The sequence below is a fragment of the Tiliqua scincoides genome, chromosome 2 (genome assembly GCF_035046505.1).
Source record: "Tiliqua scincoides isolate rTilSci1 chromosome 2, rTilSci1.hap2, whole genome shotgun sequence".
Lineage (NCBI taxonomy): Eukaryota > Metazoa > Chordata > Lepidosauria > Squamata > Scincidae > Tiliqua > Tiliqua scincoides.
This window is the reverse complement of record NC_089822.1, coordinates 220,250,182-220,275,287: the sequence shown is the minus strand read 5'-3', so window position 1 is coordinate 220,275,287 and position 25,106 is coordinate 220,250,182. Positions and strand designations below refer to the sequence as shown.

Sequence of the window (25,106 nt, the reverse complement as noted above, 5' to 3'; positions counted from 1 at the left end):
GTAGCCTTTGGTGAGGGACCGTGTCAAACGCCTTCTGAAAGTCCAGATATATGATGTCCACAGGTTCTCCCACATCCACATGCCTGTTGACCTTTTCAAAGAATTCTATAAGGTTCGTGAGGCAAGACTTACCCTTACAGAAGCCATGCTGACTCTCCCTCAGCAAGGCCTGTTCGTCTATGTGTTTTGAGATCCTATCTTTGATGAGGCATTCCACCATCTTACCCGGTATGGATGTTAGGCTGACCGGCCTATAGTTTCCCGGGTCCCCCCTCTTTCCCTTTTTAAAAATAGGCGTGACATTTGCTATCCTCCAATCTTCTGGCACCATGGCCGTTTTGAGGGACAAGTTGCATACCTTAGTAAAGAGGTCTGCAACTTCATTCTTCAATTCCTTAATAACTCTTGGGTGGATGCCATCAGGGCCCGGTGACTTATTGATCTTTAATTTATCAATGAGGTCTGAAACATCTTCTCTTTTAACCTCTATCTGACTTAACTCCTCGGTCAGGAGGGGCCAAAAAATTAATTCTTTTTTCCCTGGCCCCCTGACACAGTGTCAGAGAGATGATGCGGCCCTCCTGCCAAAATGTTTGGACACCCCTAGCATAGACCACCATGCAGAATACCATACTGGTGTACAGTAAATAGGCTTCATGCATGCCGTGGGACCAGAGGAGACAGACAGCAGGGGCACAGGGAAAGCAGATGCTGACTGGATCCTTGTACAGCAGCACAAGTAAAAGAAGCGGCCACTTAGCATCTCATGCTGTGCACTTAGATAAAGTTAGCGAAAGCTGCAGCTTAGAGTCTCATGCTGGGCTTAGTGCTAGGCTTGACACATACCTGCTTCCCATTCCTACTCTCCTCACCAGAAACACTGCAGTTCTTGTAGCAATCTCCTGGAGACCTGAGAGCAATGTCTGGTTTTCTGGGTGCACATTACATATGAGGGAATCACATCACTGAGAGGACCCCAGAACTTGTTAGGCATAGATAGATTATGACAATGAATCATTTAATTACATAAAATGATGTAATAATTTAATTGTATTTATTAAATTAATTTAATTGTATTTAATTGTACTGTAATAATTTCTCTACAGCTGCAAAAGTTATAATCTTAACACAAAGGCTCTGTCTCAATTAGTGTATTACCCCACCACTCACGTCTATCCCTGTTGTGACCCATCCCCACTCACCCTCTGCCCAATTAATTTTCCCTGCCTAAAACCAATGGGCAATAGACTTCAAGATGTCAATATCTGAAGGAAGAAGAAAAAATCCAAGTTGTATGTGATTTTTTTCCACCACAAGTCACCTTAAGAACATTTAACATTAAAAAGGCAGGGCAATAAATATTCATGTTTACATATACATTTTTCCTCCAATGGTATTCAAGGTTGCTGATCAATGCTAAGACTACATTTCCTCCAGCACTGTAATTCTGGTGGAGCCTGTTTATCCATGGATTTTATAACCACAGATATGGCTCAACGCAGGTCCCCCATACCTGTGTTGACCCAGACTTGGCCCAAACTGAACCCTATGCTCTGATCACCTCCGGAGGGCTTTCTGAAGCCCACAGAGGTCACATGTATCTGCTTGCAGCCTCTGCGGGCTTCAGAATGGCCAAAAAGGCCAAAAACATGCTACTTCCCTCCAGGGGCTTCCCCGGGCCTCAGAATGCACAAAAAACGTCACTTCCAATTTCCCTCCAGAAACCAGAAGTGTTTGGGGGGAGGCACCTTTTGGCCATTCTGAAGGATGCAAGAAAATGCGTGCATCCTCTTTAGGCTTCAGAAAGTCCTCTGAAAGCAACCAGAGTGCAACTCCAGTCAGAGGGTTTAAAGGGGCTGAAATCAGGAATTTTGTTATCCACCGATTTCTGTATCTGCAGGGGATCTGAGACTGGATCCCTCGTGGATACCGAGGCCCCACCTGTGTTGGAGGAATTTGCTGAGACTGGTTTCCTCCTTGGGGAAGAAGCAGAGTAGCTTCAGCAGCAGACCCCCCCTCTTACTGGGAATCAACCCAGGGAGCCTCCCACACCCGGCTGACTGCTAATCAATAAAGACAGACAACAATGGCTGGTTAAAGTTTCAAAGGAGATTCATTTACTCACGGTTCCATAGAAGCATATGGTTACAGCATCTGAATACGTTCAGAGGTACACTAAACTCAACAGACAACAAGGCCGTAAAGCTGCCTCGTTCTGCGTGTGCCATGCGGTCAAGATGGCATCGCCAGCAGAGCCCTGCTGCGCGACATCCCAAAGGGTCAGTGGTCAGCGAGGAAGAAGGAAGAAGAAGAACGTGCCTGGAGGAAGGGAAGGTTATATAGGGTCTGGGCCACACCCCCACATAGGTCATCCAAAAAGGGACAGGTAAAGTGTTGTGTCACTGGGTCATCACTTAACCCTTTCAATGCATAGTATCCTGCCACCTCTTGGAAGCAGACGGAGTTGTACCAACTCCAACAACCTGTACTAGCTCTCTGAACAAAACAGAAATGTGTTCCAGCATTATCTTTTCTCACTTTTAGACTCTCTAACTCTTAGAACATTATGAAATGGAAAACAATCTATGTAGCAAATCAACAAATGTCAATGTGCAAAGTTCAAAGATCTTAAAGAAACAAAGTCTCAGCATTTGTTGTAATGCCACAAGAACTCATTGGAAAAGACAACTGTCTCTTAAGAAAGCTTATCCTTCAATTATCTACAAATAAAACATTTTGGGGATGAAACTTGAACAAGCTTATAGTCAAAGGATAAAATAATGCTAACATTACTACCATCTGCTGAACATTCCAATGTGATCAATTTCTGCATGCTTTACATATCTAAATTCCTGGTGAGCAAGTTATGGGGTTAAAACTATACCATCCAAATTACACGATACATTCTTGCACATCTGTCAATCCCACCAATTTCAACAGATTTTACTGGATTCCTTCTGTATTTAGGATAGGTCCCTCAGATAAAATATAGGGTCACTCTCATAAAGGGAAGAACATTGGTGACCCTGCAGCAGCGGCCACCCTGTCAATCACCTCCAATTCCTTCCTGTTCCTTATCCCTGAATTTTGAAACAAGAGGACAGGAGCAGGAACAAGGAAGTGGGGAATGAGCAGTAGAGTGGTATCGGTGGCTAGGAATACAGAGGAGGAACAACCACAACAAAATGAAAAAGGAAGAAAATGGTAGAGTCCTTTCTTCCAGTGTTGAATATTCCAAATTGTACCAATTAGCACAAACTTTGCCTATGAATTCTGTGATTGTTAAATACATTTCTTGTTCCCAGTTTTTACCTTTTTTACTTTGGGAGAAGGCAGGGAGTAGGGGCTTGGGTTCACAAGATAATGTGAGAAGCTAGAGATTCTTCAATGAAAAGAGACTTGAAAATCTCTGATATAAGCAGAAACTAATGGTTACTTTTCTCTGACTAAAAGTATATTTCCAAGTATTCATTCACAAAATAAGCAATATTTGTATTTGTGTGGCAATTAATGGCCTCTTTCCTTTAGCACCTAAATCAACAACTCTGATCTCTGAAGAATCATACGCTTATTTTTCAAAGCAACAACGCAGTAACACAATAATGTCCTATAAACTTCGTTGAACATAAACGTGAACATTAAATTCTTGCTGATGTTGCATGCTGAGTATGGGGACATGAAAATAAATGTGTTTTAGATATCCATATGGTAAAAAAGACAAGGGCATAAAATAAGAGAAAAATCTCTCCAATCCTAAACTGTTTAATTTGTTGTGTCAAAAGTTAAGACAATGACACTGGATTTAGGAGACAAAGTGGGCACCTCACACAATTATCACTGTTTGCTTAAACATACATTTTTTCTTTTACATTTCATCTTTAGTTCTACAAAAAAAACTACTTGCCAGGTATTAAATGTGCATTTTGGGGGGGGGGGGAACTCTGTTAAACAGCTAGTTTCCACCACAGCATAATTGCTACCAGGTAGGGATCTGCCAACAGACACCAGTTGGCCTGTTTCGTTTTCCTTATGCTAACCATGAATGAGGGAGATACAATGACTTTTGGCCAATGTGGGTGGCCTGACAATTTCTGCAAATAAACACTCTCCTGAAGTGTTTGCAATGTAACTGTAAACAGAGACTCAACACCAAGAATCAGAAGGCTTAAGCCAACTAAAAATCAGTGACAAAATATGTTCACATCATCTCTGTTTAACACAATCTTGGCTGTGTAATTAGTAAAGTGTTAACATATCATTTAAAAATTCAACTAGCCAAACTGTTATTGTAACTGTGGTATAAAAAATGATGAGTGTTCTAGAAAGCCTTGGACAAAAGACATGTAAGAATGTTGAAAATACGTAGCTCCAAAATGCCAAAAAGCAACTGTATACCCTATACACAAGCATATGCTGTTAATACAAAACAGTTCTAGAACAGAAAAAAAAATATAAAATTTGGAAGGTTGAAGGGGTAGGGGGGAGTCCTCAATTTCCCTGCATACACATATTCATTAAGTAAAAACTACCCAGATTACTGATGCTCCATGCATCATAGTCATCACCACCCCGCAACACTTCCCACATTTTGGCAGAAATTCCTCATACATCTCACTTAACAGCTGTCATGCTATGCAGCAATTTTCTTGGCCAACCAGTAGCAGGGATTCCACATATGCCCCAATCCAAGTAGCGACACTATGCACATGATGTCAGGCTTCACACATTCCAACCTTACTGCGTGGGGGACCATGTGCACAACTAGGTACCAAATGTGCTGTTCCCCTCTCCAATCCAGCAACTGAAACCTTATGCACAAAGAACTTTTTAAAGCAAGAATCCTGGAGTTTTGACAAACCATCACTATGATTATTGCTCTGTCATTGATGGCTATTGCAACCAGAGGCAGAAGTTTAGGGCACAAAGAAAACAAGAGCAAACAACCTAACTACATTGCAGGTCTGGTTGCAAGTTTAGGACTGCTTGGATTCTAACTGTGGTTAGTATATACCAGAGGTGAACAACCTTTCAACTTTAAGGCTCCTGGACCATTAACAATTGTGCAGAGGAGTGCCTTCTCTGCACAATCATTAATGGTCCAGAAGCCCTAAAGTTGAAAGGTTGGCCACCCCCGTATACACCATGATTGAAAGATACACCTGGATTGAGCTGCTCCCAGATCCAGCTTCTCAACTGTGGAAGGAAACAATGTTTTCTCCACCAGGTGTTTGAGAAAACAAGCAGAAGCAAAATCTGTAAAGCACTTTGCACACTGAACGCATCATTCAAATAGTTAATAAAATTAAGAGAACTGAAGAGGAAAATGCAGCAAGTTAGAAAGCATTATAAACAGATTAGGCCAGTGGTTCTCACACATTTAGCACTGGGACCCACTTTTTACAATGAGAATCTGTCAGGACCCACCGGAAGTGATGTCACGACCAGGTGACATCATCAAGCAGGAAAAATTTTAACAATCCTAGGCTGCAATCCTACCCACACTTACCCTGGAGTAAGTCCGATTGACTATCATTGCTAGAAGCATATACAGAGCGGTCTGTTAAAAGTACAGATCTGTAACATTTCCCCAAATGTAGTCACATATCTTGGTAGTATCAAGTCTAAAATATTAAAAATAAAATATTGAAATGAATGGGAACCCACATGAAATTGTCTTGTGACCCACCTAGTTTGAGAAACACTGGATTAGGCAAATTTGTAGAGCCTAATTTCTTTATCACACAATGGACAAATGCTTTCAACCACTTTCAGTACCTGAAACTTTTTCTCTAAATCATGGTTTCTCAAACTGTGAGTTGCAACCCACTTGGTGGGTTGCAAAGCTCAAGCTGATAGCTGAGAAGGAAACTGCAAGGAAAGTGAAACTGAGTCATATCTCAAGTTTACTTGTGCCTTGGTCCATTGCAAAGGAGAGGCTGAGAGGAGTCCAACACCACTACAAGTGTTCTAATCCAATGAACACAGCCCCCAAAACACACTCAAGAAGGATGCCCCTCCTTGTAAGGATGTCCCTCACAAGTAAGCAAATGTGCCTTGGCTTGTTTTCAAGGTCAGGCAAAGGGAAATGTAAGGCCACCAGAATGGTTCCAATCTGATCAAAGTGGAGCTCAACAAATGCTCCAGAAGGCATCTCCCCCACACGAAAAACAATAAGAACAGAGGCTTGAGCTGGTATGGTGAACTTTTTCTTTCTTTTTTAGACTTGTAAAGCTAGGTGGGTCCTGATAAGTGTGCAATTTTAAACAGTGGGTTCTGGTGTTAATAGGTTTGGGAACCACTGCCTTATTGGAAAGAGTTGTTTTTTCCAGACTCCTGTTTCCCCCCCCCCCCACTCCACCCCCAGTGGAGCGTCATTTCCTCTCATCACCACTCTGGGGTTTTAATGCTTTTAGAAGGAAGTTTTGAATCTCAAATTAACCCAAATAAAAACTTGTTGGATTTAAAACTGATTTAATTCCAAATCATACTGAACCGGTTAAAATATAAGAACTTAAATTGAACTTGGCACTTGATAGGACTGAAAACGTACTGGGATTTTTGGGGGGGTTGAGGATAGGAACAAGCTGGCTTCCCCATCTCATCCTCATTATTTATTTTACTTTAAAATAAATAATTACAAGTCATTAAATTAACTTGCTTGATAATGTCATGTTTGGCCATGACATCACGTCCAGTGGGTCCCAGACAGATTGTGATTCTAAAAAGTGTGTCCTAGTGCTAAAAGGTTTGAGAACCACTGCTCTATACAACTATAACTACAAATTATATGAAATGTTCAACAGTCACTGCCAGCAAATGTTCACTAGTCTCTAAAAACTTTTCCATTTGTCAGGACATGATTAACTCAGTAGATTTAGATCCTCAATGTTTTCTCAGTTCCCTCACCTGAGTTGATTAAATATACTTTTGCAGTTAATTAAATACTAATTGTAATTATAATTCCAAGTTTTGACTCTGTCACCCAACATCCAGAATGTTGTTTAAAAGGTATCACATCCTAGTGTTCAAAACAGAGCATCTTAGCTGCAAAACATATTAGGTCATCAATAACTTTGATGGCTACCAAAATACAGCCTTCGCGTACTACCATAAAAAAATCTAACAAGTCAACACTGTGATAAACATTAATTCTAATAAAATACATTTTTATTCAGTTGAAAATAAAATTGAACTATGATGAGATAGCGCTTTGAGATTTTGTATAGTTTCATTTTAAACACTGAAGCATTCCTAGTTCGAGCTGTGTTACTATACTAGACAAGTTCCAGTAATTAAAGCATTAGCTCTGCAATAGAGGCTATGCATAGGGACCCACCTGAAATTGGTTTGCAACCCACCTAGTGAGTCCTGACCCACAGTCTGAGAAACACTGCTTTTCACTGCAGGAAAATTCTCATCAGTAGGCAAATAACTTTCAAAGCCTAATAAACTTCACTGTTAGAATATTGTTCACTTGAATTTAAACTTATAGGCACAATTCTGCCATCACAACTAGGAGTAAAAACTGTACAAATGGGAACTGTCCAACAATTTTCTTCCAAATGGAATGTTCCATCAAGAAATTAAGAATCAGACTCTTGTTTCATGCCTCCCAGCTAAACAGGTTCAAAGTCTGGAGGAGGAACTGCTTTACAACACTATAAGAACAAATCATCTCTGAATTTCACTAATCTAAGTGTATCCACTTCAAATTCTGCTGTTTTAGTGCTTCTCTTCCTCCCCCAATGAAGAAATACTGACTAGAATAAAAACATATCCTAACTTTTTGCCCTATAGTGTGTGAGTCTATTTTTTCTGTTTAAGTAGTTATAAAGTCCCCCTTTGCTATTCATTACTTTGCTACAGTGGTTCTCTAGCACTGGGACCCACTTCTTAGAATGAAAATCTGTCAGGAACCACCAGAAGTGATGTCATGACTGGAAGTGACATCATCAAGCAGAAAATTTTTTGACAATCCTAGGCTGCAACCCTACCCACACTTGCCCATTGACTATCATTGTTAAAAGCACATACATAGTAGCCTGTTAAAAGTACAGATCTGTCACATTTCCCCAAATGCAGTCAGATATGACGACAGCATCAAGTCTAATACATTAAAAATAAAATACTGAAATGTATAGGGATCCACCTGAAAATGGTTTGCAACCCACCTAGTGAATCCCGACCCACAGTTTGAGAAACACTGCTTTACTATGTTGGACGCTAGTTGAATATTTTCAAACCAGGCATCCCAATTTTCTTCTTAAATATTTTGTAGTTATAAAATTGCATATTTTACAATGAATGACCTTCATGGACAAAGAATTTACTCTTCACCAGCCTTTCCGATACATGATCACAAACATATAATAGTGCAATGGTATACTACTAAGATTTGCTGGGCTCAAATAGGTGTTCAGGATGGAACACACAAACACACATATGCATTGATGAATGACATTACCACCATCGTGGAAATTAGTAGTTGGCTACATGTTCAACTTGTATGAAGACATGTTTGGACAATAAGTTCCAGGTGAGTACTGCAACACAGCAACAGAGGTGCTGCAAGAGCCACACACACCACTGATACCCCTTTTTTAAAATTATAAATATTTATAAATTGCTTTTCAACAAGGCAAGCTGCACACATGGCACAGCCCACACTTGTTCTGCCAACAGAGACCAGCATGGACAAAAGCAACCAACAGTCATCCGAGTCATCAAAATTATATTTGTCTGGACAAGTCTTCAAAAGGCTTTCCTGTATGAGGCAAAAATGTTTTCCCAAGGGTACACTTAACTCCTATGGATTTTACACACTCATAAACAAGCCAAGTTGCATAAATGAAATACTTACAACTATTTTAAACACCTTAACCAAGACAACAGCAACATCGTACACATGCTCCAGGTCCTACCATCTCCACATAAGGGTGGGGAAAGACTCATCTGACCCCCAAAGAACAACTGCCAGTCAGGGTAGGCAATATTTAGCTACGTGAAGTGGTCCCTCTCAATATAAAGCCACTGCATGTTCATAAGAGCAGATGCTTCACATGTCAGGCCTATCAGTCTGGTTTCATAATTTGACACTCACATCAAGCAATCAGCAATTGCCTCAAGGCATACGCATTCTCATACAGAACAGCAAAAACTAACACTGAGTAACATGCTATGTGTCACAAGCTCTAACGTTCAAGGTGTCAGGGCTTTGAACTGAGGGCTCCAGCAATGAGACATTTTACACTCTGCTCCTCCACAGTAGCTTGCTATAAGTAGAAGCTACTCTCTGCTGCCTTTCCACCCACTATGGAGGACCAGAGTCTAGTACTGCCACTATCAGTTCTTCAGGGATTAGGTAATACAGGGGCTAGCAGGGTTCCACCTACCCTTCCCAACTACTAACACTGATGTGGTTTCTTCAACCAAACAGCTTGTCATTAAACTCCAAATGAACTGCTCTCAGATCATCCCCACTTACTGCTTGACTGTGCTCCCCAGTTCAGTTAACAGCATGTCTCCAGCCTGCTAGCCCTGTACTAAGACAAAACAATGTTCTGTCAACACATGGCTATGTTCTTCTTCTAGCTTTCAAGAACTACAGGCTGGAAGGTGAAAGCATGGTGGGTGCATGCCATAATGCTATACTGTGTTAATCAGGGACGTGCTATCAAGAATGATTATGTAGGTTTAACTTAGCTGCCAACTGCAGGCTAGGACAGGTATCTGGGACAGTCAGTAGGGGAAGGGCAGCAGATGCACAAGAGAGGAAAAGCAACTCAGACAAGTAAATCAGAGAATGAATTAAATCAATTCCAGTAAATCTGGAATATTTACTTGAAAGATTGTAGTAGCTATCTTAAGTCTGTATCTTTAAAAGACAGTAAGTCCTCAGTAACAACTCCAATTTTCAAAGGTACATATAATCATTCATAACAAAACAGTTAAAACCCACTTTAAGATGTGTGTTGCTAAGGCTAAATGCCAACCACCAATTAATAAAAATAAAAATAAAAATATATCATTGCCTCAGTTTTCAAAATCTGCTACAATGTAGCTGGCCTGTCACACTACTATACCTCACCAGGTAACATATCAATAATTATTCTTACAAAGCATGGAGAAATTCTGACAAAAGCTTGATAATGACAACATGATATGCGCCATTACTAGTCAGAAGGCTAACTGAACGTTTTAGATATTTCAGCCCACTATGTCAAGCAAGAAAGACTTTCACAGCCTTGGAAGAAAGACTACCGCTAAGAACTGAATCAGACCTTTACACTGTTGTAAGAAAGGAAGTCAGACTCTACAGATTGAAATGGTTAGAGTCCTTTCCATCCATAAGCGTTACTCTACAATAAAGCCACATAACATTCATTTTACAACTCAGTCTTATGAAATTCATCTTTCAGCTTGTCCAATCATGTTTTGTTATTGCACAATATAAAACACAGAACAAACATTCTTATCATGACCATGCTGTATCAAATTAAGTAGTTGGCTGGTAAACTTGCTAATACATGAATTAGTGGAAAATTTGCCAAAATTAGAAATACTTAGAGAGCATATCCAGAAAAAAAGATGATGATAGTTTAAAAAAGGAATGGAGTCATATTAGTCACGTAATACTACTTGAGAGTTACTAAAGCATTTATCTAAATTGATTATTCCAAAAACAGCAGTTTCAAATTTGGATAACTTAAGGAACATTTGTTTGACTGACCTGCTCAGTACCTACTGGATAAATCAAGTACTACAAAGCCTCTAAACCAGTGGTTCTCAAACTGGTGGGTCGCAACCCACCAGTTTGTGTAAAGGTTCTCCTGTCCCTTTAAGGGGTGGGGGAAGGGGAGAGGCAGGGAAGAATCATGTCTGTATGGGGGGGCAAGGGGGGTGTTTGTAAAGGCAGGGCTGCAGCAGGTTGCAGGAGGTGAGCTCCCTGAGGCTTGGAACTTTCCCTGAAAGCGGGTGCAAAGCACTTCCGTTTTGCAGGAGGTGCTTTGTGCCCGCTTTCAAGGAAAGTTCCAGGGCTCCCCACACCTCCTGCAGCCTGCTGCAGCCCTGTCTTCACAAGCACAAGTAAGTCACAAGCACCCCCCCAGCTATCCCCAGGATTGCGTGGCTGCCCTAGCCCCTCCCCCGCAAGAACTTACTGAGGGAGTAAAGCTCCCTGAAAGTTTGAGAACCACTGCTCTAAACCACTGCTCTAAATCTGTTCTTACTTGAGTTTTAAGACTCAAGGAAGTTTAAAGCAAGTTATCCTCACATTTTTGCCGACTATTCTTAATATGAAATAACTTTAGATTACGTATGAAACAAACAGATTATGTTTAGGAGACAAAACTGTACACTGAATAATTAATGCATATTAACGTGTTGTATTTTTATATTTATTATTGATATTGTTAGTTGACTTTTACACCATCAGGAAGAGGAAAGGTAGAAATTTTTACATAAATGTATTCTGCACCAACTCACTCCACATGTGAAAAAAAGAGATGTAGATGGTTTTTTGGTGTACTGTAATTCAAAATGATATAACAGCCATCACCCAGGAAATACTTCACATACTTCAATACTGTAGCAATGTAAACTCAATTAGCCCTATCCCCAGATGCATCAGTTGCTTAAAGTTGGGCAGCCCAATTCTGAGCTGCCCGTGGTGCCCAGGCTTGGCGGCACTGAGAAAGACTGCTGCCGGATCATGCGGCTCCCGGGCTACCACAGGAGGGGCCTTGGGAGAAGGGGACTTTTGTACCCATCTCCCAAGTAAGGTAAGCAGCCCCGCAATGGAGCTACTCACTTTACCGTAAGGTAAAGGCACTCATGTAGGTTGCGGAGCCCTACATGAGTGTCTTGGATCCTGCGGAGCTGAGCTCCGCAGACCTGCCTCCCTCCCAACCCCGGCACACCTCCAGCCTGCCCTCTCTCCACCCCCCGCTGGCCTCCCACCTCCCCGGAACACCTCCTCCCCGGCCCCACACCCGCTTACCATGCCATGGCTCGGCAGGAGCTGTGGAAGCTAGGCGACTGCACTGTGCTAGCTCAGCCCTGGCTGGCGCTGGGCGAGCACAGGAGGGAGCCCGGCGGAGCCATGCCACTGAGCACAGGATTGGGCTCTAAGTATTCTATTGTCAAAACTGAAATATCTTTGCTAGAATATATAAATACAAAAGAAGCCACACAAACCAAATAGTCACATTGCCTTAGACAGGATTAACCAGTGTTATTCAAACTGTGAGGCGTGGCTCTTTAGGGCGGCGCCAGGAACTCAAAGGGGAGGCACCGAATGTACTCTCGCATCGATAGTCACACCCCTGGGCAGAACACCAGCCCGTCTTCTGACTGCCGTCTGCACTTTTTTTTAAAGCAGAAGAAATGCGAGTTGCTCAGCTGCGAGAGTGGCTGCTGCCGCCCTGCCCTCTTCCAAGCATGCTCGGCTTGCAGTCCTTAACCCTCGCTGATCCTTGTTTGGTTGCTTCCTAGTTCCCAGCCTGGGATCGCTTCTCATCAAAGTGAACTCTTTTCTCAACCCCCTCCCTCTTCCACTCCTCCCTTTCCATCTCCAAACCTTCCCGCTTTCCTCCCCCTCCCCAAATAAAACGCTTCCTATTTTACCAGTCATCAGGACTCTTAAAGTTGCTTCCATGCAGTTGGCAAAGGGGGAGGGGAGAGACAAGCACACACTTTACTTGGCCAGGAGCAGAAAAAGGGTACTGTTTTTAAAGTGATTTATTAATCTTGTTGTTTGACTGAAGAGGAAAGGCTGTATTTTAAAAGTGATGAATCTTGCTATTTGAAGGGAATACTTATCAACCATTGATGAAGTGATTGCCAGTCCAATCCTATCCACACTTTCCTGGGAGTAAGCCTCATTGACTCTAATGGGACTTACTTCTGATTAGACATGTATAGGCTTGAGCTGTGCATCTGCTAGTATAGGAGACAAATCAGCTTCCTAACCAAACTCTTATCAGTTCTGATATATTTTCATGGTCTATTTTTGTTTTCCCCACCAGCTGCTGGAAAAAATTAATTTCATTAAATTAATAGAGGGTTCAATCCTATCCAAGAATGGGAGATATGACTAGTTGGATTGGGGTCCACGGGGTGTGTGTGTGTGCAATGTTGGTCAGACTGGTTGTTCACAAATTCATTTGATAAAACAATTCTATTGGCATGCTTACAAAGTTTAAAAAAATGAGTCCTCCTGGACCAGACAAAATCTACCTACTCCAGCATTCTGTCTCCAACAATGATCAGCAGCTGATCATTTGTAAAGCATGTATATTGCTGTATATTAATAATATTTTTTAAGATCTGCATTTAATTAATGATGATTAATATAATTAATATTAATATAGTTAATATATTTAATATTATATCATAATATAATATTAAATATAATATATTTATATAATGTATATAAATTATATTTAATATAGTTAATATTTCTGGCCACTTCCTGTTTAATGATGACAGTTCCAGCCCTCAGGAACATGATGGGGAGTCATGGCCAACAGCCATGGGGGTCAAGGGAGCCACTGGCCAGAAAAGTTTGAGTACCACTGCGATTAACTGTACTTGAAGAGAGGATGCAGTCTTAGGTTTAGGTTATTATGATTCAAACTTTGCCACTTAAAAGGTCAGACTTTGTCATCCACGGAAATTTTATCTGCAGGTTTGATACAATGCGGCTCCCCCAACCAGTGTTGAGATTCGACCTGTACCTTCCAGACGTGACCGGAGCTGTGCTGTGCATTGTCCAGAATGCACATGTGCATTGTCCTGTGTGCACTGTGCATTGTCCTGTGCATTGTCCGGAAGGCGTCCTGAAGCACGGGGAGGTTGCATCTCAGAACACCTGTGGGCGGTATCTAAGACATGCTTCCGGTTTTTAAAAAAACCAAAATTGCATCTCAGAAGCCTTGAACAGGCCCTCAGAGTCATGAGGAGCCAAGATCTTCAAAGGCCTCTAAGACATACTTCCAGTTTTTCAAAAAAAATAAAAAATAAACACTGGAGGGTACAGGTCATGCCAACTGCAGATTTGTTTATCAATCGTTTTCAGCAACTGTGTGGGTTCCAAGAACTGAACCAGGTGCTGAGGCAAAACTGTACTGTATTCCTTAGAACAAGCAGCAAAGCTAAGACCTGTCTCATTAACCATCTAGAATTCTTTGAGAGTGTTAACAGGCACATGGATAGGAGTGATCCAGCTGACATTGTATGACAAAAAGTTCCTCACAGAAGGCTCTTGAGTAAACATGGCATGGAATAAGGGGTCAGGACCTTTAATGTATTGGAAACTGGTTAAAGTGCAGAGTGCAGGAATAAATGGATAATTTTCACAGTGGAAAGAAGTAGGATCCTCCAAAGATGGAACCTGTGTTTTTTTAACTTGTTGGTAAAAGATTTGCAGTAAGGATAAATAGTGAGGTGCCCAAATAGCAAAAGATAACACATTATTCAGGGTGACAAAAGCCAAAGCAGATGAAGTGTTTCAAAAGAACTTTCTAAACTAAGTGAAAGGGAGACCAAATGGCAAATGCAGTTCAGTGTCCATAAGTGTACTTACAGAGCAAGTGTAAGTACCACTTATAAGAAAGATGGAATATAAATTCTGTAATAAAATAAGTGTAAAGTGATGCACATTAGGACAAAAAAAAATCCAAGCTTCATAAAATACACTGACAAGGCCTGACTTGCTGATGATGAACAAGGAAAGAGTTTGGACTCATCACAGACAGCTTAATGAAAATACTGATCCAGTATGTGGGCAGCAGTGAATAAGGGAAACTCCATGCTGGGGATCATAAGGAAAGGAATGAAGGATAAATCTGCTAATGTTACCATGCTCCTATATCTATCCATTCATTTGAAATACTGTGTACCATTCTGTAATATACATGATGCAGAGAGGGAAGTTTCTTTCCCTCTCTCACAATACTATACTAAGGGTCATTCACTGAAACTGATTGGCAAGAGATTTAAGATGGAGAAAGTACTTCACACAGCACAAAATTAGACTGTGGAATTCATGGCAACAAGATGTGGTGTTGGCCACTACCCAGGATGGATTTAAAGGAAGATTGGACAAATGTATGGAGGATAGGTCTATCAATAGGCAGCTGGTTGGTCATTGTAAGAATGAGACTATACAGTCCTTTGGTCTGGCCCATCAGGGCTTTTCTTATGTAAATAAGAACTAGCTTCAACTCTAGTTGCAACATTCAGTTTTTTAAAAGTGGACCTGAGGCCAATTTCAGACTACTATTATCCAATGGATTAACAAATTTTTGATTTGGAGGTGTAAGTCACATTTTTACCTCAGGTAAAGGCTTAGGAGTTGAATGTTTTACTGCACTAACAAACAAGTGCTTTGAATTAGGCTGACTGATGAGCCAGTACACCACAATGTACTAGACCCTTGTTTAGAAATGGGCTATGTCAGAATGCCAGATGCAAGGGAGGGCACCAGGACGCAGCTCTCTTGTTGTCTTGTGTGTTCCCTGGGGCATTTGGTGGGCCAATGTGAGATACAGGAAGCTGGACTAGATGGGCCTATGGTCTGATCCAGCAGGGCTGTTCTTATGTTTTTATGGGGACAAACATGTCAGTGCTAATGTTGGGATGGAAACAGGAGTACCCTCCTCACAAAAGCGGCTCTCTAGCTTTCATTATCAGTAAAATAGGAACAGTTACATACCTCACAAGGATGCTAGAAAAATACATGGAACTATTTTTACACTATTTGCTCATTAAGGAACTAACAAATTGATAAACAGTCACAGAAGATCCATCTTCCTAAGAACATTCCATCAGATGAATGGTAAGCCAAAAATGCAATTTTGTTTCAAATCCAATAACCATTACTATTATGCTGGACAACTTAAGGTCAGTTCCAATTTACAGGGACTTACTAATGCCAACAACTGATCAACATAAGATAGTATGAAGTTCAACATACTTCTCTTGGGAAATGTAAAGCCTTACCTTTCCTGCTTTGTGGTCAAACCAGACAAGCGCATGGTTCCTAGACAAAACCTTACAATCAAAGGTTGCGTTATTCTGTGCTGGTCGACATCGAGCCACCGAGCGGCCAATTTTGACAGGGTCATCCAGGTAGACATGACGTTCCTGAAATGGGTGAGAGTTCGGGCGGCAAGTGAAGATAGCCAAGGCTGAAGGCATTGAGGACAGATATGCGGTGCCACACCAACCAGGGAAGAAGAGCGACTCTTCTTGATCCAAGCCACCCTCCACAGTCGATAAGGACAATTCCTACGACACTTCACATTAAAGCAGGACAAACATTACCTGCAAGTGAGATCTAGCAACTCATACCATCAGTGCGAGAGCTAATGCTGGCAATAATCCAGTAAAAAAGCTCCATAGTTTCCTTTAACACGGCCTGCTGGAAGTCTAAGAAGCTCCACTTTAATCCATCTTCCTCAGTAACATAAGCAAGCATCTGCCAACTCCAAAGAGAAACAGGACTTGTTAAATTAAGGTGGGGATGGCAACAGATCCAAGCAGATGACTCATGCACATAAATACTTGTTTGGGATGCAATTGGTTCTATTCCCTTCCGCTAACACAGCCCCAGATTTTTCTTTCCCCCTCAACACAGAGGAACAATGAAAGATTCAAGGAGTGGGAACTGGAGGAGGTGAGATTCACAGGAGCGGAGAGTGACCAGGAAGCCCTCAGAATAAACAGAGTTTAAAGGATCCAGCAGCAAGTCCATCTTCTTCAGGCTGATATCAAACAGGGTCAGGAATGGGATGATGCCCAACTAGTGAGCAGTCACTCTTCCCCCCCAGCAGTCAGCACAGGCCCAGAGCGGGGTTTTTTTCCCCCATTAAGGATCATTGAGGAAAGACAGCTTTCACTACCCCCCCAAAGCCGGGGGGGGGAGGTGGAATCCACGCTGACACCTATCCTAGGAGTAAAGGAGTAGTGGGAGGTCTTCTCAGGTGGAGAGCAGCTGACAGCGGGCAGGCCGGCCAGGTGGGGCTGAGCTGGTGGAGGCAGGAGTGCGGCGGTCTCCCTGGCGAGGAGGAGGAAGGTCCCGGCGCTGTGCCTGGGAGGTCGTCGAGGGGCTGCGGGAGAGGCGGGTGCCACAGGCCAGGGAGGGCTCCGGCGCCGTCGTGGGACTCTGCAGGTGGCTGCGGCGGAGGCTCCCGCGCCTGAGGAGAGGCGCCCGCAGGCAGCGCAGCCCCGTCCCCGCCGAGGAGAGGCCTGGAGCCAGCCGGCGGCGGCGGCGTCTCCCTCTCAGGCAGCCGCCGAGCACGAAAACTTTCCCTCGACCTGTGAAGGCAAAGCAGGCGCGGTCAGCCGGGCCCGGCGGGCGAGGGGCTACAGGGGGCGGGGCGCCGCGCGCGCCCCCCTCCCGCCCACTCTTACCTTCCGGGCGGCGGCCGCCATAGTGACTGGAAACCTACCCGGTGTAGCAGCAGCCGCCGCGCTGCCGGGAGGGGGTGAAGGGAGGGGGAGGAGCCGCCCGCGGTGGGCCTGACCAAGGGAAAGGCTCGCGGCCGCCCCTCCGCCGCTGCGCACGCGCTTGCCCGGCCGCGGTTCCCCTCACGCTCAGAGGCGGCGCATGCGCAGCGGGGGAAGTGAAGCGCTGGGGCTTCGGGCGGCCCCGCAGCTGCTTCCTGGCCTGGCAGCGGCGCCTCTTCCGGATGGCTCCAGGCCGGCGGGGAGGGGCGTTGAGGCCGCAGTGCTGTCCACGCTTACCTGGCAGGAAGCCCCATTGACTGCAGTGGGGCTTATTTCTGAGTAGACATGCCCAGGACTGGGCTGCAGTACAGCCTCAGGGCACAATCCTAGGCAGGTCTACTCAGAAGTAAGTCCTATTGAGTTCAGTGGGACTTACTCCCAGGAAAGTGCTTAGCATTGCAGCCTCAGAGAGTGATTTAAGGCTGCAATTCTATCCACACTTACTTGGGACTTACTTCTGAGTAGACATGCCTGGAATTGGGCTCTGAGGCTGCAATGCTCTCCACACTTACCTGGGAGTAAGCCCCATTGATTGTAATGGGACTTACTTCTGAGTAGACATGCATAGGATTGGGCTCTAATCTGGCAAGTGTGAGTTCTTTGGGGAGGAGATAGGGATGAGAGATCACACTGAAGAATGAGGGGAGAAGCAGACTTCTCTTCCACCATTGCTTCTGTGTAATTCAGAAGCAGACTACCACTGCAGATCTCTTGACTAAGGTATGCAACTTGTCCCTCAAAACGGCCACGGTGCCAGAAGATTGGAGGATAGCAAATGTCACGCCTGTTTTTAAAAAGGGAAAGAGGGGGGACCCGGGAAACTATAGGCCGGTCAGCCTAACATCCATACCGGGTAAGATGGTGGAATGCCTCATCAAAGATAGGATCTCAAAACACATAGACGAACAGGCCTTGCTGAGGGAGAGTCAGCATGGCTTCTGTAAGGGTAAGTCTTGCCTCACGAACCTTATAGAATTCTTTGAAAAGGTCAACAGGCATGTGGATGCGGGAGAACCGTGGACATTATATATCTGGACTTTCAGAAGGCGTTTGACACGGTCCCTCACCAAAGGCTACTGAAAAAACTCCACAGTCAGGGAATTAGAGGGCAGGTCCTCTCGTGGATTGAGAACTGGTTGGAGGCCAGGAAGCAGAGAGTGGGTGTCAATGGGCAATTTTCACAATGGAGAGAGGTGAAAAGCGGTGTGCCCCAAGGATCTGTCCTGGGACCGGTGCTTTTCAACCTCTTCATAAATGACCTGGAGACAGGGTTGAGCAGTGAAGTGGCTAAGTTTGCAGCCAACACCAAACTTTTCCGAGTGGTAAAGACCAGAAGTGATTGTGAGGAGCTCCAGAAGGATCTCTCCAGACTGGCAGAATGGGCAGCAAAATGGCAGATGCGCTTCAATGTCAGTAAGTGTAAAGTCATGCAGATTGGGGCAAAAAATCAAAACTTTAGATATAGGCTGATGGGTTCTGAGCTGTCTGTGACAGATCAGGAGAGAGATCTTGGGGTGGTGGTGGACAGGTCGATGAAAGTGTCGACCCAATGTGCGGTGGCAGTGAAGAAGGCCAATTCTATGCTTGGGATCATTAGGAAAGGTATTGAGAACAAAACGGTTAGTATTATAATGCCGTTGTACAAATCTATGGTAAGGCCACACCTGGAGTATTGTATCCAGTTCTGGTCGCCGCATCTCAAAAAAGACATAGTGGAAATGGAAAAGGTGCAAAAGAGAGCGACTAAGATGATTACGGGGCTGGGGCACCTTCCTTATGAGGAAAGGCTACGGCGTTTGGGCCTCTTCAGCCTAGAAAAGAGACGCTTGAGGGGGGACATGATTGAGACATACAAAATTATGCAGGGGATGGACAGAGTGGATAGGGAGATGCTCTTTACACTCTCACATAATACCAGAACCAGGGGACATCCACTAAAATTGAGTGTTGGGCGGGTTAGGACAGACAAAAGAAAATATTTCTTTACTCAGCGCGTGGTCTGTCTGTGGAACTCCTTGCCACAGGATGTGGTGCTGGCGTCTAGCCTAGACGCCTTTAAAAGGGGATTGGACAAGTTTCTGGAGGAAAAATCCATTATGGGGTACAAGCCATGATGTGTATGCGCAACCTCCTGATTTTAGGAATGGGTTAAGTCAGAATGCCAGATGCAGGGGAGAGCACCAGGATGAGGTCTCTTGTTATCTGGTGTGCTCCCTGGGGCATTTGGTGGGCCGCTGTGAGATACAGGAAGCTGGACTAGATGGGCCTATGGCCTGATCCAGTGGGGCTGTTCTTATGTTCTTATGTTCTTATGAATCTGGAGGTAATGTACAGCTATTGTGACTAGTAGCCACTGATAGACTGGTTCTCCATGAATTTGTCCAATTCCCCTTTAAACCATCCTCACTAGTGGGCAGCACCACATCTTGTTGCAGCAAATTACACAGACTAATTATGTGCTATGTGAAGAAGTACCTCCTTTTCACCATCCTAAATTTGTCAGTTTCAGAGCATAACCCCTAGTTCTAGTATTGTGAAGGAGGGAGGAAAAACCTTTGTCTATCCCCACCATACATATCCCCAATGGTATAGGTCTCAATCATGTCCCCCCTTATTCACCTTTTTCCCCACTAAAAAGCTCCAACACTGTAGGTTTTCCTCATAAGGAAGATGCTCCAGGCCTATGCTCATTTCAGTCGTCCTCTTTTGCACCCTTTATAGCTCTCTACAGTATCCTTGCTGAAATGTGACAACCAGAACTGTACACCATATTCCAAATGTGGCTTCAATACCACTGACGCGTCTCTTTTTTAAATGCTGCTCAATAAAACCTGAGACTTCATCACAATTATTATTTTTCTACCAAGTCTCAGCAGATAGAGTCCCTTTTCACTACCCTAATTGTTTCTTAGGTAACATTGCACAAGGCAGAGCAGAGGCAGTGAGACTTTGTGTTACCAAGCCTAAGGATCTGCATCATCCACACTCTCTGATTCCATGGATTGCAATGTGGGACTGGTTTTACAGGGCCACACACAGCCTGTTCATTGTTGCCATGATGAATGAGGAAGTTAGGTGAGGGGAAGGAAGGCAGCATAATAACAGCTACACTCAAGGATAATGAGCAGCAGGTGTTGGCAATGGTGCACGTATGTATAGTATGTGGGTAGCTACATTTATGGGGTGACGCAAGAGGTAACCTGTATCATGTGCAAGCGATGCAACACTCCCTTTGGTTGACTCACATGCTAGCCTCTCCAGAGTGTGTATTTGTAGTCTCCAAGCCCATTCCAAGGAGTGTGCACATCTCAGATTTCAACCACTCATGCATTGGACCTATACTCTTCAACTGGGCTAGCTTTCCATATGAATGCTCTCAGTTCCTAGTGTGATGCCTGGGTAAGGGAGAGTGCTGTGAGATGCGAAGTGCCCCCTGAGGTGCTTTTTGTGTGTGTCCTTTGTGGTTAAGTGATCAGAGAGCTGTTTTGGAAACTGTGCAGAATGGGTTTTAGGCCTATTTACTCTCTTTCACTTTTGCTACAGTTGTTTCAGAAAAGCCATGCAAAAGTTTGGCTTGGGACAGAGCATGCATCCCCATGATATGCATTCTGAATTCACCATCTGCTGCTGCCTCTGCTCGCATGTGCCCACATGCATTCTTTCTATGAAAGGTAGGCAAGTGCAAAAGAGGACACACTTCCATCACCTCTGCCTTTATTTAGAAAGTGTGCACCATGCAGACTCCTTGGTGTGCCTCTCTTCTGTTTGAAGTGAACAGGCATAGGAGACACTGGGAACCCAACATCCCTGGTTCATGCTCATTGTAAACAAAAGAGGGATGAAGTGGGAAGGCTGCATGCAGCCATCTTTGTAAGTAAAGGGAAGGGATGGACAGGCTCCAGATCCCCTGCCCATGCCTACATGGTGCATTACATAAATGAATATATTAGAGATGGACTGTATATGCCCAAACCCCGGCCGGGGGACCACTTGTGGCCCTTGTGGACTCCCAATCTGGCCAGCAGGGAGCCCACAGTCTCCAAAGACCCTCTGGCCCTCTAGAGGTTTGAGCCCGTGCTGGCCTGATGCAACTGCTCTCAGTGTGAGGGCAACTGTTCGACCTCTTGTGTGAGCTGTGGAACAAGGGCTCCCTCCACTACTTGTTTCATGTCTGTGATGCAGCAGTGGCAGTGAAGGAAAGGCTGGCCTTGCTTTGTGCAAGGCCTTTAACAGGCCTTGAGCTATTGCAAGACCTTATTCATATCAGTTCCATCTCTAATATATTCATTTATGTAAATGTATTCAAATTTGAAATATATTCATTTTTCCCAGCCCCCAACACAGTTTCAGAGAGATGATGTGGCCCTCCTGCCAAAAAGTTTGGGCATCCCTGGGTTAGAGCATCAGAGATGGTCAGGCAGTTGCACTTTCAAGAGTTAGGCTCCAATCCCATGCACACTTATCTGGAAATAATGCCCACTGAAAGAAATAGTTAAACATACATAGAATTATGCTGTTACATGTTATAGTAGATAAACTGAATAGGAATCAACAGAACCAAACTGATTGTTTATTGTATAAATTGGAACATTTGTTTCCAAGACTAGGTACTATTATTAGTATTAGTATTTATATGCCACTTTTCAATAAAATGTTGTTCACAAAGCGGTTTATCAAGTAAAATAAATCCATGAATGGTTCCCTATGCCCAAAGGGCTTACAGTAAAAATAGATGCAGAATAGAGACAAGCAACAGCCTCTGGAAAAAACACCATACTGGGGTGAAAAGGGACAATGTTAAATATAGCATTGTTATATTTCCCTGTTATATCTCCCTGTTAAATATAAGCAGACACCACTTTAAAATTAGCTGTCCAATTAGTAGGTATTTCTCTGTGCAGCTAAGCCCTTGTAAGAATGGCTATCAGGAGCTAGACTCAGCAGGTTCGGCACTGGTTGGGCCCACCAACCATCAGAGATCCCACCTGGCTAGGGTGACCCTGAACCCTCAGTAGTGATGGCAATGCTAATGCTCATTGCACCAATAGGAAGTAAGGAAGCACCATGGGGAGTCCAGTGCAGGGCTTCTCAGCAATCCTGCACCAGCACCTATCTGGAATACTGTGTCCAGTTCTGTCTGCCATGATTCAAGAAGCTAACAAACTACAGGGTGAAGCACTGAGTTTGAACTTTAAACTACAGGAATGTGAATTCAGGTTAAATATTAGAACTGTAGCAGTTAAATACCACTAGAACTGTATGAACAGTTCAGCAGTGGAGTGAACTGCATACTAAGGCTCTGGATGCTTTTCAGTACAATATTGGGTAGGCATCTATAAGATATACTCTAGGCAACATCCCCAAATGTATAAGTTGTTCAGAACTAAAATTGTAGGCATGCTGTCACAGTAAACCTTTTTACTTTGAAAGTGAAGGGAAGCTGTTTTTCCAATAACAGCATGGGGGGCACAATCAGAATCACAATGACACTCCCACACCAAACAATCTAGTAATATTACATTACTCTAGTAGTAAAAGGGGAAAAAAAAAGTCATGCTACGCATTCTGCATAACATCTAGTTGCATAACATCTAGTTTGGCCCTAGCTAGTGTTTTTAGAAGGGTATGGGAGGTGTAATTTGACTGAAATTGGGAGGAGCTAGGGCTTCTGAATGCTATGAGTAATGCTCTGGAGATGGTCAAACAAGCTTAAATTCAATCTGGAGACGACAGAGGTACCTGATAGTGAAGAAACCGACAACCCGTTATATGGATTGTCATCTTGTTCGTGATGGGGCAGTGTTCCCCTTGAAGAAGCAGGTCTGCAGTTTGGGGGTGCTCCTGGATCCAGCCTTGACCCAGATTGCCAGGTGTTAGTGTTGGTTAGGAGCCACCTTTAGCCTGTTTCAGCGGTATCCTTTCCTGGATCTTACAGACCTAGTTACAGTTACTCATGCATTAGTAACTTCTAGGTTTAGACTACTGTGATGTGGTTATGTGGGGTCTATCTCTGGGAACCGCTTGGGAATTTCAGTTCGTACAGAATGTAGCTGCTAGGTTTCTTAAATGAACCGTGACCATGTCATTCCCCTATTCGAGGGGTGACCAACCTGCTGCACACATGCCACTAGTGGCACATGGACACTTTTGGAGAGGCACATGCAAAGTTGCCATATTTTTTAAAAACATTTAAATAACAAAGAAGCACCACAGCAGCTTGTGGTTTGCTTGATTTCTTTGCTACTCCTTACACAGCATGCCCTCAAATTTCTAACATGGCAATTGACATACTCATAGCAGCCACACCTACTCTGCTTGATTTGCTCTGGTTGGAAAATGGGGAGAAAGATGGAAAAAGAATGGACAAGAGATAAAGTCAATATGGCAGATGCTACAGAGCTGCATTCCGCTAACTGGTGGGTCACTTGCTTACCCAAGAAGGCCTGGGATGGGCTGTGTAAGGTGGTGGGGGCAGAACGGGGTAGTGCAGAGATGGCTGATGAGATCAGCAAAGCCTAGGTGGTCCAGTTGGGCAGAGATACCAGTTAAGTTCATCTTTGATAACTAGAAGATGGGAAAGTGGAGGAGGTTTGGGCTGTGCAGAAGAGCAATGAACACACCTTATAGGAACTTTAGGTCCTGCGGGGCCTGAAAAAGGGTTCATGCAGACTGCCTTTCTGCCTTCCTTAGCAGTCAGCCAGCTGTCTTTGGAAAGCCCCAAATAGGCAATAGTATAGTACTCCCGTGTTTCTTGCTCTGTACCTTCTGTCACTTGGAGATATTCTGCCCTTGAGCTGGGAAACTCCATTTAGCTATCCTGGTAATCACTAAAAGCAACATTAAATTGGAATGGCACATTCCAAATTCTCAACATAAAAAGTGGAACATGGCATGCTGGGGGTTGACCACCCCTGCCCTGTTCATTCATCTACATTGAATTCCTGTGTGTTTCAGAATACTATTTAAAGTACTAGTGATGACCGATAAAGCCCTGACTTAGGACCCAGATACATGGAAGTCTGTCTCCTTCCAAGTCACAGCCAGGTGGACCTGTTGTGCGCACCATCACATTTTGATGTTAGACAGCAGGTGAAGGGGCTTGTTCTGCAGTGGCACCTGACTTTTGGGGAACTTCCTCCACCTAAAATTTATGATTGCCCCTCCTTGATGGCCTTTGCAGGGGTTTTAAGACTTTTTAAAATTTTACTTTGCTTTTAACTAGGACTGTTGCTGTCTTATTGTCTGCCTTTTATTTCTAATTATTTGCATGACTGTTATTAATAGTAATAATATTACTATTCTTTGTTTTGTTGCATGGTTGTATTTTGTTATATAAGTTGTCCCAAGTTCCTGTAGGGGTGGTAAGGCAGGGCATAAGCATTCTAAATGAATAAACAAAAATAATTATGAGCCATCCCTACATTCCCCTTATCGTTCAAGCTTTAGCTATTATGGGATTTACTACCTAGTAATTAAATTTAAGATTACAGACTCTGATAGAGAACAAGTTGGCATGGAAGAGAGAGTTTCTGCTTATCCAGCACAGCAGAAATCTTAAGAGACAACTTTGAGGCATTCAGTACAGTGAACAATAA

General features: G+C 43.6%; 1 protein-coding gene across 19 annotated transcripts in view; it reads right to left on the bottom strand.

The window, feature by feature from the left end:
- The window catches only part of SLMAP (sarcolemma associated protein), a 121,132-nt gene extending 103,705 nt beyond the window's left edge, over window positions 1-17,427 (bottom strand). For 4 of the 19 annotated variants that reach the window (XM_066614771.1, XM_066614772.1, XM_066614773.1 and 1 more), the window contains exon 1: window positions 16,003-17,333. In XM_066614771.1, coding sequence (XP_066470868.1) covers window positions 16,003-16,200 — 198 coding nt within the window. In that variant the 5' untranslated portion in view covers window positions 16,201-17,333. Of the gene's footprint in view, window positions 1-16,002 lie in introns of all 19 variants that reach the window. The other 15 variants (XM_066614774.1, XM_066614777.1, XM_066614778.1 and 12 more) reach the window with 11 other exon arrangements.
- Between the last annotated feature and the right edge of the window lie 7,679 nt (window positions 17,428-25,106).